This window comes from Taudactylus pleione, unplaced genomic scaffold (assembly GCF_031769625.1).
Source record: "Taudactylus pleione unplaced genomic scaffold, aTauple2 ptg000019l, whole genome shotgun sequence".
Classification (NCBI taxonomy): domain Eukaryota; kingdom Metazoa; phylum Chordata; class Amphibia; order Anura; family Myobatrachidae; genus Taudactylus; species Taudactylus pleione.
Genome location: NW_028284421.1, coordinates 15,404,191 through 15,424,700, shown reverse-complemented (window position 1 = coordinate 15,424,700; position 20,510 = coordinate 15,404,191). Strand labels below are relative to the sequence as shown.

Genomic DNA, 20,510 nt, shown 5'->3' with positions numbered 1-20,510 from the left:
TTCCTGAACTGTTTGTCTTATGTAAGAAGTCATTACCCCATTTCAAGCCTGGAATAAAAAGCTTACCTGTTTGCATCATCTCCCATTGGTCGTCTGAACTGTGCCAATGATCCTAAAGAGACCAACATGGTCTCTTTAGGATCAAATGTTGGACTTCTTTAAACAGCAGCAAGCAGTGGAAACTGTTCCATTACTTCCCAAAATGCAGGCCTCAGATGACGTGGAAGCCTATCTTACCACTTCTGAAAGGGTTGCTACCTTGCAAGCATGGCCCAAAGAATCCTGGGCCATACGGATTGCCCCTCTGCTAACAGAGGAGGCCCAAGCTGCATACGCTGCCCTCTCCCTGGAAGATGCAAAAATATATGGCAGAGTGAAGGCTGCCATAACAGATCAGTTTGGCCCTCTATCCAGAAGCGTAGAGTTGGTCACTCTTGAACAGTTTGTTGCACTTCTCCCTGCCAAAGTTGCTTGCTGGGTCCAGCTGCATCGAGTTGAGAATTTGGATTCCGCTGTCCGGCTAGTGGAAAATGCCTTGCTGGTGCAGAATGGTATAGAGAACCTTTTTTCCTTAATTACGCTGGAGTCTCCCAGTCTGTCTACACAGCATGCGTTGTCTTGGGATAAGGTGCCCAAACGTATGGATTCAGATAGGCACCAGAACACTCGCAGTCGATGGCTCCAGGGAAATTAGGGCTCACAGCTTTGCCCTTTTCTTCACGTAAAAAGAGTTTGTTGTTCTATGGGGAAGGTGATGGCCATCCGTTTTCCAGAAGATGGAGGTCCGGAGTTGACGACTTCCCCAATAACTCCAGCTCAAGAGTGTTCCTCATGTGACCAAGGTGGGCATCAAGAATGAGCATGATGGATTGCTCTTTTTCCTGTCTTTTACAGCTATAAAGACCTGCCCTCTTCCACCTAGAATACAGGTACATGTGCAAGTTGGTAATAGACTGGTCGAGGGCTTGGTGATACAAAGGGATTTGTTGTCCCCCGAGTTGTTGTTGCCCCACGAACTAGTCCGCAACTGTTGTGTGTATGGAGATGTTCGAGCCTTCCCTGTTGCCATGGTCCCTTTGATAATCAGGTGAAAGACTGCCAAGCTACGTGTGGGTGTGTGTCCTGGGTTGCCAGTCCCTGTGCTAATAGGTCGTGACTGGCCTCACTTATGAGCTCTTGTTCTGCCGAAGGAACAGGTGCCTGCAGCATCCCTTGGAGACACATTTCCCTTCTCCCCTGATTTGTTTCTGTCTCGGGTAAAGGCTCCTAAATCTAATAAACAAAAGGAGAAGGGATCACAGAGACTGGCTTGCTTGTGATGTTTTGTTGGGACAAAAGGTATTTTCCCACAAAGCTACTGCTTGCAATGTGCCTGTAAATGCTGATGTTCCTGTTCATTTCAATGTATCTGATAATTCTGATGAACTTGTCATTACTAATGTGTCTATGCATGCTGATGTCCATGGTAATGCTGAGAGGTCTAGGGCCACTGATGTATCTAGCAGCCTGCCTAATTCTCAGGGCGCGGGAAATGCTGAGGTTCAATTAAGTAGTTTTAATGAAGAAGTCTTAACACTTCCCCTTGCATCTCACCCCGATTTAAGAAAGGATCAGCGGGAAGATCTTGCTTTAAAAAGGGCCTTTGAATAGGTTCTTTCAGTGGATGGTGACCTCATGTCACATGTAACAGTAGTAAAATATCCACATTTTGTTGCCTAAAGAGAGGTCCCAGGCCCTTTTAGAAAGCAGGTTCTGGTTTTAGCCCATGCACTTCCTTGGGGTGGTCATTTGGGACGCGATAAGACCGAGATTAACCTCCCGGTTCTATTGGCCAGATGTTTATGCTGAGGTCTCGCGGTTCAGTTCTGCTTGTTCAGAGTGTCAAAAGACAACAGTAAACCGACCGTCTCCTGCCCTGCTGATCACTCCCCAATTGTAGGGGTCCCCTTTGAAAATATAGGGGTTGATTTATTGGGTCCGATTGAACCACTGTCTAAAGGCTATAAATTCAATTTAGTTGTGGTTGACTCTGTCACCCGTTATCCGAAGGCATTTCCCTTAAGGGTCGCTACAGCCAAACAGGTATCGACTAAGTTATTATAGCAGTTTTCGAGGGTTGGATTACCTAAAAAAATTCTTACCAACAAGGGACAAACTTTATTTCTAAATTAATATAGGGGGTGTTAAAGTTGCTAAAAATTTAATCTGTCAGAACCTCAGTATGTCATCCCCAAAAGCATGGCTTAGTCGAAAGATTCAACCGTACACTAAAGTCTATGTTAAAGAAGTTTATAGAGACAGAAAAAAGGTGGGATGAGCTTCTACCATATTTATTTGCAATCAGAAGTGCCACAGGCTTCTACTGGCTTTGCCCCTTTTTAGCTTCTTTATGGGAGGAAGCCACGGGGTGTTCTCGACCTTCTGCGGGAAGCATGGGAAGAACAACCATTAGAGGGCAAAAGCATCCTTCAATATGTGGTCCAGATGTGTAATAGCATAGACCTACTAGGTCAATTGGCTCTAGTAGGAAAATTTGGTGAATGCACAGGAGGCTCAAAAACTTCTCTATAACCGTAATGCCCGAACTCGAGTTTTTTCTCTTGGGAATAAAGTCCTTTTTTTGTTACCTACTCAGGGAAGTAAATTACTAGCAAAGTGGCAAAGGTCATTTGAAGTAATTAGAAAGGTTGGCAAAGTAAATTATGAAGTCTCTCAACCTGACTCCAGTAGAGGTAGGAAGATTTACCATGTTAACCTGTTGAAAGCATGAAAGGATCAAAAGGTGTTTTTTGTAGACCCTGATAATGGCCATAGTGACCTTGGTCCACAGATTCCTCAGTCCGATGGGGTCTCTCCATCCCTCGAACCTTTGAATTCAGACAAGCTGAAGCCTCTCTTGGGGAACCAGGTTGGACCAATTAAGTCTTACATGACATTGTAACCCCACCTGGAGTACTAGTTTGAAAAAGACCCTATAGGCTTCCAAGGGAAAAACAAGCGCAGGTAATCAAGGAAATACAAGAAATATTGAAGTTAGGGGTAATTGAGAAGTCATCTAGCGACTGGTGTAGCCCCATTGTCTTGGTCCCGAAACCAGTTGATTCTACAAGATTCTGCATAGACTTTGCAAAATCAATGCAGTGTCCACATCTGATGCCTACCCAATGCCAAGGGTTGATGAGCTGCTTGATAGGTTAGGTTCAGCCAGATATGTTTCTACCCTTGATCTTACGAAGGGATGCTGACAAATTGAGCTGACAGAGGAAGCTAGGAAGAAAACTGCTTTTTCTACTCCATTGGGCCTCTTTCAATGGAAAACAATGCCTTTTGCTTGCATGGTGCCCCGGCCTCTATTCAGAGAGTAATGGACCAGGTGCTTCATCCTCATCAGAATTACGCTGCAGCATACTTGGACGATATTGTTATATATAGTCAGCATTGGAATGCCCATGTTAATAGGCTTAGGGCTATTCTTCAGTCTTTGAGAGAAGCAGGTTAAACTGCTAATTTGAAGAAATGTGCTCTAGGTAAAAATGAAACCAAGTACTTAGGGTATGTGGTGGGCAATGGGTGTCTGAAGCCCCTTGAGAGTAAGGTATAGGCACTAGCTGATGCCCCAGTTCCGACTACCAAGAAAGACCTTCTTGGGTTTAGCAGGCTATTACAGGAGGTTTTTGCCTCAATTTTCTAACTTAGCGGCTCCCTTAACAGATCATTTGAAAAATTTTGCTCCAAATAAACTTCAGTGGTCTAGGGACTGTCAGTCTGCGTTCACCTGAATTAAACATCTTTTGTGTAAAGGCCCGGTTTTAAAGTCTCCAGATTTTACCAAGCCTTTTGTCGTACAAACAGACGCCTCAGATGTGGGCTTGGGGGCAATTTTGTGTCATGAGTTTGATGGCATTGAACATTCGATTCTATATCTTAGTAGAAAGTTGTTCCTACGAGAGACTAGGTATTCTGTAATAGAAAAAGAATGGCTTGCTATAAAATGGGCTCGAGTCATTGAGATATTATCTTTGTGGGGCCAGGTTTACTGTGGTTACTGATTATGCACTGTTAAAATTGTTAGTCTGTGGAAAAATTTGAACGCAAGACTGACAGGGTGGTACCTGGCACTCTAGCCTTTTTATTTCTATTGTAGTTCAGCACAGACCAGGACGTCTACATAGGAATGCAGATTTTTTTTTTGTCCCGTACTGGGCTGGAGTGCCGCGGGTGATTTAGGTTTGCCCTTTAACGGGGGAGGTATGTGACAGAGTGGGTGACTCCCACATTGTGAGGAAAGGGTTAACCTCCCTCTAGCTAGGGAGAAACCACACTCTTACCTCAATTAAGACCAAGTAAGGTATAAAAACATGGTAAGTTTAGCTAGTCTGGAAAATGTGAGGGAGAAAATACACCTTTAGCACCTCTCCCTATGCTAGACAATCTGAACCATGACTGTGCTGGGAATACTCTGCTTGTTTGAACTGCTGTCTCATGTAAGCTGTATTATTGCTCCTGTGTTTGCCTTATGTAAGAAGCCATTACACTGGCTATGCCTTTTCAAGTGTGGAATAAAAAGCTTACCTGTTTGCATCATCTCCAATTGGTCGTCTGAACTTACCTGCTACACAGTCAAAGACTTAAGTGTGAGTAAATAGAAGAACTATATGAAGAATTAAGTCTAAAAAAAGTGTTTCACAAACTGGATCCCCAAGGCGCCCTAATATTCCAGGTTTTAAGGCTATCCATGCTTAAGCATAGGTGACAATTAGTACCTGAGACAGTTTGATTTAAACATCTGTGCTCAAATAAGGATACCCTCATAACCTGGACTGTAGGATGCCCTGAGGACCGAGTTTGGGAAACCCTGGCCTAAAAAATATATTAAACTAGGCATTAAGAAAATTCAGACAAAATTTGAATGCATCAAATTTTAAGTTACAGTATATTGTAGTGTGCATTTTACCTTTGATTGTTTCTGAACCTACAAGTTCTGGCAAAAGCACTTGTTAGAACATTTTGTGTCAGGTCATAAACTTTGAATGCCAAGAAAGTAAAACAAATCAAGAAAGGAGATGTCAGCTGACTGGCGGCCGCCAGTCTAAATGCCGAAGCTGATATCCCTACAAGGGAGTTAAGATAGGTGTCGAAATACAGACGCCTACTGTATCTTAATCCCGACGCCGGAAAGCAGAAGGACGAATGGCCAAACGAGGTAAGTCCGGGGAGCCCGTCCTCTTAGCCGTGGGGGAGGGTTAGGGCAGTTAGCGGGGTTAGCATTAGGTTTTGGGGGAGAGGTTAGGCACCCCTAAGACAGTGCCTCAGAACACACCCATCCGCCAACCACTCAAAAGGAAATGATGCGATTGGACAAATACCACTACATAGCGGGATTAGAGGGAAGATCGAGCTACTCCAATATCCTGACGGGTATGTGCTACAGCTGTTTCCAGTGAAGTATGTGCTACAGCTGTTACCAGTGAAGGATTATACGGAGGTTTATCCTGATGAAGCCTCAAAGATGAAATGCGTTAGGAGCCATCGATCACGATGTGAGAGTGAGCATCTGCCAGCAGACCCTTCCCATCGACACTGCTAAGACGGAAAGCAGGATGGCACGGTTGGGTATGTGCTACAGCTGTTTCCAGTGAAGTATTATACGGAGGTATACCAACACTACGGTAACCAAGAACCCCCCCTCCCCTTTACATGCACTGGAACGACTTGCAAACACGGCACATATACCCACCGGCTGCCACATCTTACTAGTGTGTAATCTATAAGTGTACAAGAATGTGCATGCTTATGCGGACCTTTTTGCCAGAGCTGCAACTTGCAAACCAGATCAAGCACACATACAACGGGTAGTAATCCGCTCCTCTTAAGTGTATAACCATTGTGTGTACCCTTACTACCACTCTCTTAACTAATACTCCACTATTAAAGTTGAAAGTGAAGTGGAACAGATTCAACATATAGGCACTGCTTTTTGTTGTTTGTCTTTCTGGATATACTGTATGTACTAATATGTATTTTGTATACCGGTATTAGAGTCCCAGTTGAAAATTCAACAGTTAGACTACCTAGGATCTATATATGAGTTAACCCCTTTTTTTACCTAATATATTTATATTGCTTATCTCATATATTTTTAATATTCATACTGCTTATTAATAGTCACCCACCCATATATGTATCTTTTAATAAAGCTGATATTTATCCATTACACAACGAATGGGGCATTATTTATTGTATTAGACATGTAAACGGATGCGCTTAGGAATATTTATATGTTACTAGTTTCTCTGAGGCACCAGTAAGTTCATCCTTATCTTACGAAGGATACCATTAATAAATGTGACTGTGATCCCCTAATGAAATATATAAGTTGGCTGGACACACAGGACTAAGCAATTACAAGCACTATACTTGTAAACATTACAGCAACAAGACACTGTAGGTCTGCTATTAGATTAAGAATTACATTCTTTCTTTTTTTGCTAGCATCGAAATACCAAGAAATGCAGATATACCACTGCACAACAATCCCTTTAATAACATTCTACCTTTAGATGTAGTGGCCAATTTTTTTGACAAATCGCTATTCACTACATTTCCTCCTTAATGTCAGTAGATGGGAAGAGGGACGTGAGCAAGTGGACCAATGACAACCTACAATCTCAATATTTTCCTATGTACTAGTAAAGCTTTAAGCTTGCCTGTTGTTTTAAGTATGATGTTCACTCTGTTGAAGACGTTTTACTTATTTTTTGGGGGGGAATCCAATTACCCACAATGAAGTTGTGGCGCACATAAGTCTGGCTGTATGGCGCACATACAGTACCGCCAGATTTGTGGATTTTGTACACAAATGTGCAAGTCCAACATGAGAAGAGACCGCAAGGAGTGTGAGATCAGGTGCTGTTGCCGGCGTTTGTACACCGTTGCAAAGGCAACTTGCCCCCTTTGCGGGTCATTGGATTCCCACCTAAGGATGTTTTCACATGATTATGTTCCTTCATACACATGTAATTGACATGGAATATATATCTTCAATAGGCAGGGATAACTTGACATATCTTTTTATTAAAAGCAATTATGAATATTTGTGGACTGATTGCCTTTATTATAAATTTGTGAGAAAGAGCTGACTTTAACACGTGTTTGTTAATGCAAATATCTAATTGGCCAACCATGTTGTAGAAACTCAATGCATGAAAGCATGCAGACATAGTCAAGCGGTTCAGTTGTTGTTCACACCAAAAATTAGAATGCGGAACAAATGTCAAGTGGAATTATTGTTGGAGCCAGATGGGATGCAGTGTTCTTACCAAAGTCTTTTTCTTGGGAGCTTTGCCCGGATATAATTACATGCCGTCTAGCACTGTGACACAGCCAATCGGTTATGCAGCTTTTTTTCTCTGTGTAACAGTTGCACCAAGCTTACGTTAAACTGATCCACACAGAAAAGTCAATGCAGAGCGTCTTATTGGCCGCGTCACAGTGCCGAATCCCATCAGACCCGCCACTGCAGCATGTATAAAAGCCAGGGGCAGCTGGACAGCAGGAACAGTCAGTGTAGAATGTTGGGGGTGACGGAAAGTGCACTGTATCAGTGTGCTTGCGTGCTGCAGGGTCTCAGTGTTCAGACGTGTGTCAAACACACTTCTGTCCATCCAGGACATCACTTACGATCTCCGGAAAGGCTATTAAAAATAATCTCTGTCCAGCCATCAAGTGGCACTGGGCAATATCTTGACAATTAAACATAATCTTGGTCGTTGACGGCTGGAAGTGAGCAGTATCTGTGCTATTAAAAATAATATCTGTCCAGCCAGCAAGTGACCGATATCTGAGCTATTAATAATATCTGTCCAGCCAGCAAGTGGGTAGTATTTGGGTTATAGAAAATATATATGTTTTCAGCCAAAAAGTGGGCAGTATATGGCAGGATATAAAAAAATTATATCTGTATCCAGCCGAATTAACTGGGTGACAAAATTTTTTGGGGTGAACACTGGATTTTTACGCACAACAGTCTTTAGAGCTTAAAGAGAGGCAGATCAGAGTAGAACAGCCAGTCTGGTTCAAGCTGACAGGATAGCAACAGAAACACAAATAGCCATGCGTTACAACAGTGCTATGCAGAAGAGCATCTGTGAATGCACAGCACGTCAACATTGAAGAGGATGAGCCAGTATTAGTAGGGCATGCTGGTTCTAGTAGTGTTAGTTGGAGTTCCCAGGGGTGACTCCCAGGTAAGCTGGCTCTCAATTTGGATGCATTTATATATGTGCCTTTATCATGAGGCGTTATAACTGGTAAATATATTACCTTTGGGGTGAGCGTTTGGACGCAGGGCCCCCGGGGCTACTCTGGCTGGGCCTCTTCAGGGCATCACCACTTAATACACAGTCACTTTTCATATCACCTTTTAGGTTTGTTTTTTATTCATGTAATTTTTTCACATATATATTTTAACCCTTTTTCAACACTTAAGGTGCGTACACGCCCAACAATGCAAGTCATGAACGATTTTCGTTCAGTTTTCCCTTGAAAAAGTGAATGAAAATAGTTTTACAAAGTAGTTGGTTTTACTTTACATAATAAACAATTTTCTGTTTGTTGAAGGAAAAATGTTGCAACTTCTATTGAAATCGTTCAGTTGGCCAGTCTGACTGAACTACAAACTACAATCGACAAACGTGAACGCACATGAAAGATAATCGTTCATCATTTTACACTAAACGATTTTTTGAACGATAACGATGTCGTTATAGTTAAATTGTTCAAAAAATCGTTGTGTTATACGCACCTTTATTAATAAGTCTTACACATCTATACTTTACACTTCACTGTCACCCTTCTTCCTTTTTTCGTGTGATGCCCTGGGGGGGTCCTGGGCTGGACATTTTTGGAGGTGCCCTGCGCCCCGGACGTGAACCACTTAGTGTTAGGGACTGCTAGTAACAAAGAAGCCGTAACGTGGCCTAGCAGCTTCCCATGGATTTGCAAATGCATGCAACTAATATCTCTGAATTTCTATCACCATATAGTCTTCATGTATTGTTGCATGTGCAATTCAGTGTGCTGAGGAACAATATGGGGTTAAACCCCCTCCTTTTTTTTCTACTGAACTACAACAGCAGAAGAAACCAGGTTCTGATCCTATCAGCTAAGAACAGGAAACTGAGGCTTCAGGTGAAGACTGGAAAAATATCACCAGGTCTGACATCTGCTGTGACATGAAGATGGCAAGGTCAAAAGTTGGTATAAACAACAATAATCCAAACTACCTTGTGTTAATAGTAGTGGGGGCGATACATTGGACAGCCACACAGTTACAGGATAATGACAGTCATACTGTCACACACCAAACCATGGATTGCACAAGCCAGGTCCAGTGTGTGTGACATTTGTTTGTTGGCATTGGGAGGCTCTATGAAACTTGTTGGTGCCACCATCTTCCCATGTAGACACGAGCGACTGCACCTGTCCTCCCTTTGTGAGCTTCGTTCATGTGATTGGATTAACCAATGAACGTCCTCTCCTCTGTCAGATGGTGTAAGTCCATCTGCCCGGCCTTGTGTTCTGTACCAGATTTTTGTCTCCCCCCTTTTTGTACTCAGACCTCCTGGCTTCCTGGGATTCCATGTGTCTTCTAGCTCCTTTTTTTTGTAACCACAATATCGGATTGCCTCCCAGCTATCGGTGCTTTACAGTGTAATCCTGGTGCCTTCCAGAACTTCATGCAGTTATCTAGGTACATTAAGTCTCCAGGTACTACAGATTATTATGAACATATCTGCAATACCTCCGATGCCTCTTGCCTACCATGGGTATATTCTCCATTCCAATCAGACTCCCACGTGTCTAGTGCCTATGCCCAGGCTCTCTTCTGTGTATTCCTGCCAGTCGCTTTCCCAGAGGGCTGCAACCTGTGGATCATTGGCAAAAAAGCCGAAACCTACTGGCAAAGATCTGGGTCCAATTAGACTCCTCTAGGGAAGCAGTGCCAAACCAGCCCTGAGAATCAAATTCCAATACTCCCATAGGGGCACATACCGAGTAGCACACTGGCTGGTGGAAGATGCTGACAAATCATCAGAGTAGTGGGAGGCCCCCCATACAGATTGATGAATGGCTGGCAGTATCCGCCAATCAGAACGAAAAAGGTGGCAGGCCTCTGCTAAATCACCTACCCTACAAAAAAAAATAATCTAAATCCACCTTGGTGTAAAACCACCCAAATGCTAGTGTAATAAGGCATTTCTACCTTGCACTTTTCTGGTTAGGAAATTACAGTATTCATGTGCACTGCTGGATATCAAACTGTAGTTCACTGAAATGCACTGTACTTGCTATTCACAAGTGATTAAACAGGCACTGCGGATAGAGATATCCAGGTTTCAATAAATACCAAGCTTGAGTCCTATTATTTCACCATACAAAGTCATTATATTGTTACTTTTTAGATTTAAAAAAACTCTTTAATTATGCTTAGTAGTGTTTAGCTTAGACAGCTGCTAACTCCCCTAGAATGTCCTGGAGACTACCAATGTAGAAGATAAATTTAGGTAAGGGAGTATGAAAACAAAGTAGGTCATCAGACTTTTATGTAACAATGCTGCCAGCAAGAAGCTTGTTGTCAGTCACATAATCAATTAAAAATGAGCTATCCTTATGGTATGCAATCGGGAAGCCGGCTGACATTATACCAACAGCCGGCTTCTCGACTGTCATATCCCGGCGAGGGTGAAATGACCGGCGTCTAGATGTAGACGCCGGTCATCTTACCGACGCCGGGAGACCGGCATCCCGATCAAAGTGAAGCCGGGCGCCGCTGCGGACAGCCACGGGGGGGGGGGGGGTTAGGACTCCCGGGGGGGACTTAGGGTTAGACACATCCCCCGGGAGGTTAGGGTTAGGCTAGGGGGAGGGAGGGTTAGGTACCCCTAGGTAGCCCCGGGGGTCTTAGGGTTAGGAACCTCCCTGGGGGACTTAGGTTTAGGGGGCGGGAAAGGGGGGATTAGGGTTAGGCACTGGGGGGGAAGGTTAGGCACCCCTAAGGAGGGTTAGTTTAGTTCATACTTACCTGGGGACGATCGGTATTTTCAGCCTTGTCGGCCTGCCACTGTCAAGATATAAGGATGTATTCCATCCTTATATATGATTTTCAGTCAGTGACAATGGTTGCGAAGGCGTAACTGTATCTCTGTCACAATGCACCGCCCTCCCACCTCATAGAGGTGTGCAAGAAAATCTGCATTGTTGGGCTAACATACTAAGTAATGTTCTCAGTCACAAATGTTGATTGCATATTAAAGTGAATACGACCCTAAGGATTAAGGGGTCTATTTAGCAAAAATCACGATACTGGTTTGAATAATTCTGGGAAATTATTTCAATGATTACTAATATTTCCTTGCTTTTCCCTGCCATGCAGGAAAAATCCTTTCAGGGACGACGGTTGCATTAACACGCTGTCCCTGCGAAGTCCCCACCGGCAGTCTTTCAGCTAACCTAAAAGACTGACCTGCTCTATTATTGCGCATGCCCCATCTCTGCACAGTATATATACAAAGGTGGTTCAATAAATAAGGTAACAAGACCTCTCATTGCGAAAATTTATTCAATTCGTACATATACGTATAATAGTATGGCCTTGGTACAGATTATTTTTCCACATAGTCCCCATACTTGTCTAAGCATATGTTCCAATAGTACACCAAGGCAGCTATCCTGGCAAAGAAGACATTAGTGTAAAGCATCTGAAGCCTGGACATGACTGCTTGCTGAGCTTCACCATCGGTTGCGAATCACCTTCTACCCAGGTGCTTCTTCAATGGACCAAAGAGATAGAAAACACTTGGTGCCTGGTCAGGGTTGTAGGGAGGATGGTCCAGCACCTCCCAATGGTAGTGCTCCAACAACTCACGCGTGTGGTTGGCTGAGTGTGGCCTGGCATTATCGTGCAGCAATACGACACCTGTTCGCAGCAACTCAGGTAGTTTTCAACTAATTGCCCTCTGCAACCGTCTCAATGTGTCACAATAGCAGACAGCATCCCCCTTGGTGAGGAAATCAACAAGAAGCACGCCCTTGTGGTCCCAAAACACGGTCACCATGACCTTCTTTGCTGATTGAGTTGCTTTGAATTTCCTTCAAGGTGGGGATGATGTGTTTCCATATCGCGGATGCTTGCTTCGTCTCTGCTGTCAAATGATGCACCTACGTTTCATCACCTGTAACAATACGCTGCAGGAACTGCACTCCCTCCTCATGGTACTGCGTCATGTGCGTGAAAGACATTCCCATCCTATTAGTTTTGTGAGCTTCTGTGAGTTGCGTCGGTAACCAAAGTGAACACCCCCAGTTGCTCATGAACGATGTTGTGCACAGAAATATGATGTTCAGTTCATCAGTTATCACTAACCCAAATGCGTCTGTCCTCCTGAATCAGACATTCAATGCAGAAAATAGTCATCTGTGGTGGACGTGCCAAGCAGGCCAGATCGCTGCTCACCTTGAGCGTTTTCCTGCCGTTATCAAGGCAATGCATTATGAATTCAAGGCAGAGAAGCACCGGAAAGGTTTTGAGGATTTGTATAACATTTTGCACGCTGTCGAGAGAAATGACTTGCTTTCTACAATGCAATTGCATCGTCTTCTCCGTTTACCCATTTCTATATAACTTTGATACTTAAATCATACGAAAACTTTAGTTTCCACATGATTAAAGTGAATTTTTGCTTTCTAAATAGAGCCCTAAATTCATTGAGGGCATACATTCTCAGAAGCTATAATTGCAGAGATTTCTCAGATGTCACCTATATATTTCGTCTGCGTGCTATAAGGGACCTCTCCGTAAATCGAACCCTACAGATAACGACTACCTTGTCTTTGGTGCATCTGTCATGTGCTGGTCTGACAGCTCTGTACTGTAATTTAGTACATGATACATACCCGTCCCGTTGCCTGTAATTATGTGCCGTTATATCTCATGGACGCCGTTTATGAGAACCAACAGCTTCGGTACGTCACCGGCAGGCGGCGCTCTCCGCGGCGCGGCTTGCGCTTCACACTCGCCGCACAGCCTTCTGGGAGTTGAAGTCCAATCCTGAGACATTATCAGCGAGCTGTACAAGGCAGAACTATAACCCCCATAATGCCGCGCTGCTACCACTAGTCTCACTGACACCTTGGGAGGCTACGGGAGGCCGCCGTGCACAGTGTCAGATCCTTGCGGGATCCGGCGGCCGGGCCACTCCTTATTGTGCTTTGTGTCGGTGTCGCCCAGGGCCCGCTACCTGATGACATGATTCATGGGGATGGGCCTGCAGACATGACCACTGAGGAGTCAGACATACATGATGCCGGGTGAGTGTGGCGGTGAGCCGAATGTGTGCTGCTGAATGTAGATGCGACTTTGTGTTGTTGTATGTGACCGCTCCTTGTCTAGGTATAATTTTACACTGCTACCCGATGGTAAGCTTATAATAGTTTTTACACTGGTATTTTATAATTAGTTTACCATTGCATTATGTTTGTGTTTGTGAAGTGCGGCCCCATGTTGCCATTTAGTCCCAACTAGGAAATAGATTTTAGATTATTTATTTTTTTCCGTGAAAAATGTTGCTTGGTCAGTTCCCGAGCTGTAGTTAGAGGAAACTAAATACTATTGCTTTTGTAATATCAATATTTATTTTTTATTATTCAATACAGCCTAATAATTTTTATTGTTATTTATATAGCCCAGGCCTATTATGCAGTGCTTTTTTAGAGAATATTTCAGTCATTCATGTCAGTTCTTGCCCCAGTGGATCAATCTATCTTCCCTATCACATGGACACACATACACACTAGGGTTCATTTTTGCTGGGAGCCAATTAACCTACCAGTATGTGTTTTTGGAGTGTGGGAGGAAACCCACGCAATCATGAGGAGAACATACAAACTCCACACGTGTCATGACAGGGAATTAAGCTCATGAGTGCTGTGAGGCAGAAATGCTATTCATACTGCCAAATTGTTGCACAAATATCATAGCGATAGCGTAAAACTTATGAAATATGTTTATTTCCTTTTTCCATACATATATTTAACTAATGAGTTGTAATATGTGTACCAGCAGCATAACAAGTACAACAAAGTTTGGATCACTGTACATCTGGGAAATTGTACCCCTTTTGTATACTTTACTTGTGGCTCCTTAATTGACACATTAATTATTGGTAATTACAATGTAACAAAAGTATAGTTCAGTAAATATCTATTTGTCCTGTTTTAAGAATATCTGTGTACGTGTTAATGCGTCCAAATGTGTATGAATGTACTGAAGATTTGAGTTCATTAATACCTTTGCTGAATGATCTAGATTCTAGTTCCTTTGCACCCAAAAAACCTGCCCGTGAGATCAGTCTATGCCAATGTGTACAGAGAGAGCATTCATCAAATGTATTAATGAACCATTATCTTCTCTGGGTTTATTTATACATTTGATGGCAGCACACCAGTAGCCGGATTCAGAGATGGACAGAATTGCAGAGCCACACACAAGTGGTTGTGCAATTTCCCCCATCTAAAATGCTAATGCAGCAGCTGGTGTCTGTAGGAAACGGACATCTCCTTGCTGCATCTGCGATCTCAGCACTGAGACCGGGGTCACAGTCTGTGACCACCATTCCAACCATCGGTTGCTCCTTTGGCCAGTCTCCGGAAGCCTGAACAAGGTCCTGCGCATACTCAGACCCTAAAACATCGGAGATGTGCTCTAACCATTGAGTTAGCGTACACCTATCAATCAGGCCCAAAGCGTGCAAAGCTTTGATTTGATAGAAATCATATTATCATTGCAACCCTGTACCCTTCCTTGCACACAGAGCTGTTGCTTGATGAGTGATGACACTGTGGTGAGCAGATTGTAAACATGCCCTATAGTAAGTATATTTATTAAGAAATATATTCTGACAGACCTACATGGAAAGCTATTTTAGGTCACCGCCTCTTGTCATGTGACACCATTAACGTCATTAGTTTGGGCAGAATTGAGGCCCCCATACATCAGCAATCTGAAAACCACAATTGAACAATTTGAAGATTTGTTGCCCAATTTTAGGATTTCCCAATCTAGCAATCTACACCCATACATTACAGATCTTTCAGTGATTTGCAGATCATTTTCAGCGATTTGCAGATCATTTTCAGCAAACACAGATCTGCCAATCTTGAAAGGCCCATCATTTTACTAGTAACGGTCTGCAAATCTGTTTATCATCTCCATACACTAGCAATTTACAGCCCCAATCCACCTGTGAAATCCAACATGTTGGATAATCTGATTTCAATCACTTTTTGGTTGCAATCTGCGATCTGTGAAGCCCATACATTGCAGACTTTTTTTATACAATCATCTGCAAACTGCAGAATTGCCACAATCGATTGCTGATGTATGGGGGCCTTTAGAGGAGCTATAGGATTAATCAGGAAATTATTTAAAATTAGCTAATTGCATGTTGCCCTTTTTTTGTGATGTCTGCAACACAAGTTTCTGATTCCTTCAATACATTTACTATCCTTTTGACAACAGTGTACACCCCTGTAGCCTCTCTTTTCTACTTGTTTAAAGGATGACACTTGTATACTTATGTTTATGAACTATGTCAACAGACTGTGCGGCAGCTTCCACACTTTTGTTGCAGCTCAAAGCAGATACTACAGTGTATTCAGTATTTTATTGAGGAGGACTAGATAAATCCTTCTATTGCCATGAGTGGGCTTCCAGTAGCGTACGAGTTAAGGTGGGTACACACCTGACAGATATATCTGCAGATGATGGTCGTTCATGCACACTGAACGGCCATCATCCGCTTGTGCCCTCGGGTCCCGGGGGCAGGTCCCGCCCCCTCCTCACGGCTGCCGCTGTGTGTGTATGGGTGGTCTGCCGACCACCCGTACACACCTGCCGATGGACAGATATGTCTGCAGACATATCTGTGCATTGGCTGTGCAGCACAACCTATGCGATCTGTTGGTGAACGCCGATGTTCACCGACATATCGCGGGTACACACTGGCCGACGGGCAGCAGATATTTTGGCCGATCAATTGATGTACGCAGCATAAGCCCTGTTTTCTAAATGGGGTTGGCAAGTTTTAGCAAGGATAGATGATCCAAAGTGGACCACCCCTTTCCAAATCAAGAGTAAACATCAGTTCACAGTATGCTATCAATGGCAAAACCATTGGTAGTTAACCATTGGTGGTTCTTAACTATCGATGGTCGATGACCTTCCCTACCTCACACTCTACAAACTTCATTAGAGGCCAAGAGCCTATGAGGGGTATTCAATATGAAACGTAAACTTCGCTGTCGAAGTTTACGTTTCATATCTGAGTTTTTACCTGCGTTAAAGTATCGGGCGCGCGCCCACTTATCCCCGTATTCAATATGAAATTAACGAAAACGGGAGACTCCGAATTTGGATTTGCGTAAAGTTACGAATTTTTCCTTAAATAAATTGTAGGACCCCCCTAAAGTTGTAAAAACATGGGGGATCACTATGGGTACCCCCGTTTTAGCCTTTAAATGAAAGTCGGGGATTTAAATAGCCGCAGCAGGTGTTTTTTTCCCGACATTGAAGAAGTGTTGCAGCAGAGCACTTAGGTTATTTTTTTTCGTTTTTTGAAGTGCTCCCATCAAATTTGGGGTACATGAAAATGGGTACTAGCATATTTTTAAGTCCCTAAAGTAAGTTTTAAAAAATTCTGCAATTGTGCACCTGCCGCTATAATTCTATTCTAGAAAACACCTGCCGCATACTTGCAGAATAGCCCTGAAGCTATTTCCCTATTGTTAAACAATTTTTTTTCCCATTTTTTTTTTTCACATCAATATTTAAATTCATTTTTTGGGGTGTCTCTATTTTTTTTAAAACTTTTTTTGACACAGTTCTTTTTTAAATGTCATTCCCAGGGGTGCAGGCTATTTTTTTTAAGCCTGCACCCCTAAACCCCAATTCTGCACTTTTTTTCGACACCTATTCAATGGTGAAAAGTTATCCCCGTTTTTTATCAAAGACTTTTCAAAACTGCGATAAGTCTTTGAAATTGAATACGGTGTAAAAGTCAAACCTGCGATAATGACGTCAAAAGTGCGATATTAATGCAAAAACGATGTTTTCGCTCCCATATTGAATACCCCTATATATGTCAGTTGTGTAACCTTTGACACCTGCATATGTACAGTATGAATGGCAATTTCCTGAGCATTCATACGCATTGTGCTCTGTGTTTAGCAGCATTACAGGGGGCGCTACAAGTGTATTAGCCAAAGACATCTACAACACTTAATGAGGTCCTGACATTACACTTATTCTCAGTAATAAATGAAAATAGTGCATTTGCTCAAAGAAAGAGATGCTTATTGGTAAGGCATTTTAATGTAGGATAAGTTATTATAATAAACAAATCTGATACGTAAGCAGGAAAGCTGGGGGCCACAGAGGGCTATCTGTTTCCCATCAGTGGGATAGGGTCAGTGCAGCTTTTTGTATTCAGTATTCATCTGAAACTTCTTTGATATTTCTTTGATTTTGATGTGGTGAGAATAGAACTACCTGTTCACAGCAGCGGAGTATGAGTGTGCTGATTTTGGTGGGTGACAGTGACCTGGTCATTTGTGTGATTGTTAGTGATGGCAGATCTACATGTGAAAGAAGCAGTCATGATATCATGTAGGTAATGAAGGCGAGAACAAAGCCTAAGGGGTATATTTACTAAAGTGCGGGTTTATCGAAGTGGAGGTGTTGCCTGTCATATCCCGGCGAGGGTGAAATGCCGGGCGTCTAGATGTAGACGCCTGACATTTCCCCGACGTCTGGAGACAGGCGCCTGACATCCCGATCGAAGGGATGCTGGGCGCCGCGAGCGGACAGCCGCATGTGGGGGGGGAGGGTTAGGTTTAAGGCACCCGGGGGTAACTTAGGGTTAGGCACCCCCCCGGGAGGGTTAGGGTCAGGCTAGGGGGAGGGAGGGTTAGGGTTAGGCACCCTTGGAGGGGACTTAGGTTTAGGCAGCGGGGAACGGGGGGATTAGGGTTAGGCACTTGGGGGGGGGGGAGTTAGGGTTAGGCACCCCTAAGGAGGGTTAGGGGGTTAGGTTAGTCAATACTTGCCTATCGACGATCAGGATTTCCAGTGCTGTTGGGCTTCCGCTGCCAGGAACTCTGCTTTGGTCGGCCAGGCGCTGCCGGGAATCGAACCGCCGGCCATGCGGCCGGCAGTATTTCATACCCATTCCGTAGCACAGGTTCTCAAACTCGGTGCTCAGGACTCCAAACAGTGCATGTTTCCCAGGTCTCCTCACAGAATCACAAGTGAAATAATTAGCTCTACCTGTGGATCTTTTAAAATGTGTCAGTAAAGCTGGGCTTACACGACAAGATAAAATGTCTGTCAGACCGACAGACATTTTATCTGGCCGCCTGCCAGCCGCAGATGTCCGTGGCATACACTGTGAGATTTCTCTCACAGTGTATTAGCCAACATCCGCGCTCCGCCCCCGGGGGAGGAGACATTTCCCTGTTCCTTCCATGGGGAGGAACACAGAAAATATCTGTCTATCGGCCGCGGCTGGGCATACACTGCCCGATGCGGTCGACAGTTTACCGGTAAATATCCCATCGGACTGGCATGCTGGACAATCCGGCATGCCCGACCGATCAATTTTTAACCCTCGGTCGTCCCCCCACACGCTACAATTATCGGGGCGATTCGCGGATATCTGGCAGATCGCCGCGATAATTGTAGCATGTATGGCCAGCTTAAGTAATGAGTACACCTGTGCACCTGCTAGGAGACCTGGAAAATGTGAACTGTGTGGGGTCCTGAGGACAGAGTTAGGGAACCACTGGCCTATAGCAACCAATCAGATTCTACTTATTATTTATCTCGCACCGTCTAGAAAATAATAGCTAGAATCTGATTGGTTGCTATGGGCAACATTTTCACTTCTATAAATCCGCATTTTAGTTAGATGGCAGACTGGTCACCCGGAGTGTAGTGATGTGAGGCTCCTATCAAACAGGTTTGGGAGAATTACAATGTCAAAAGCTTTTCTGTATAAAAGAAATTCATATACCCATTGGGCTTGATTCAATTGATTGCAAAGTAAATAGCTGTTCAATTCTACGTGCTGTTAGGTCGGGGAATGCCCCTTCTCCCGCCCCTTCTCCCGCCTTAAACAAGGTGTTTAGTCGCGAGAACAGGCATTCTCAGACTAAACTTCCCGGTGTGATGCTGTTTTCTCAGCGTTAAGGGCAGAAGACAGTATCGCACCTGTACTTTTGTCGGATTTCTGCTCGCACCCCTGGAGGTGTGCGAAAAGAAATCCTTAACAGCACTGAATTGAATAGTGCCGGGACCTCCCTCCTGCCGCTATTTACTTCGCGATCAATAGAATCGAGCCCAATGTGTACTAGTACAGTATAGTCAACCAAGGCAAACAGCAGGTTGTCATAGGTATTGTCACTTCTTGTACAAAGTGTTCATAAATGTCCCCCTGTAAATTTAGATTATTTAATTAATGTTGGCAGCATATAATCCAGGACACCAATGTTCTTTTAAGGAGCAACATTTGCAAGCTGTTTATTATACTGCAACAGGACACATCTTGTACATTCAGTACTGTTACAATAAGCATATGAATAAATATTTTACCACACATTCTTGAAAGGTATTTATCATGTGACACCTAGCAAAGCATATTATTGTTTTGCCACAACCAGATCATCTCTTTACTCGCATTTATTGTTGAAACATATTCTGCCTCTGTAGATGATGATAGTACAATTGATACTTTCTGGTGAGCAAAGGCTTTAGGCTATCCCCTAACTTGGACAAGTAACAACTTGTTGACCTGCAATCATTTGGGTCACCAGCCCAAGCAACATCAACATAATCTGAGTAAGGTTTTGCTGGTATCTTAAGATTCATGTCTTGAGTCTAAAATAATGCATGACTCGACTGCATTCCAGTCTTTTTGGCGAGTCTTACTCGCACGTCAACAGGGAATTCTTATTGTAACTGCATTATCTCGATGACTGATGGTTGCCAAGTAAAACACAGCCCCCCACTGCTTGTCTGTATCACTGTTAGGTAGTATATATCCTTTGCAGTTAGCACACCTTTTTTTTTTTTTTTTTGGCTCTGTCATCCCAAATTGGTTTGGTTATCTCAAACTACTTGCACTGTTTTTAACAGTCTGGTTACGTTCTTGATGGCATTGTTGCTCAGGCTGAACTATTTATGAAATGTTGTGCAAATTGAGTAACAGTCTTTGACAATAACCACACTTTTGCTAATTATTACATTGTTGGGTTCTTGGTGTTTCCTACAAGAATTCTTTCCTTTGCATGAACTTTCCACTTGTCATGCTTTTCTTTTGAAACATGTTCTAATATGCAGCACAGTGTTCTCTCTGTTCCACTGTTTTGTATGCAGTTTTCTCCGTAGCCTTACTGGA

At 43.4% G+C, this 20,510-nt stretch overlaps 1 protein-coding gene across 2 annotated transcripts in view; it reads left to right on the top strand.

Moving 5' to 3' along the window:
• Window positions 1-13,192: 13,192 nt before the first annotated feature.
• The window catches only part of BNIP2 (BCL2 interacting protein 2), a 96,884-nt gene continuing 89,566 nt past the window's right edge, over window positions 13,193-20,510 (top strand). For both annotated transcript variants that reach the window (XM_088445599.1, XM_088445591.1), the window contains exon 1: window positions 13,193-13,368. In XM_088445599.1, coding sequence (XP_088301725.1) covers window positions 13,307-13,368 — 62 coding nt within the window. In that variant the 5' untranslated portion in view covers window positions 13,193-13,306. The remainder of the gene's footprint in view (window positions 13,369-20,510) is intronic.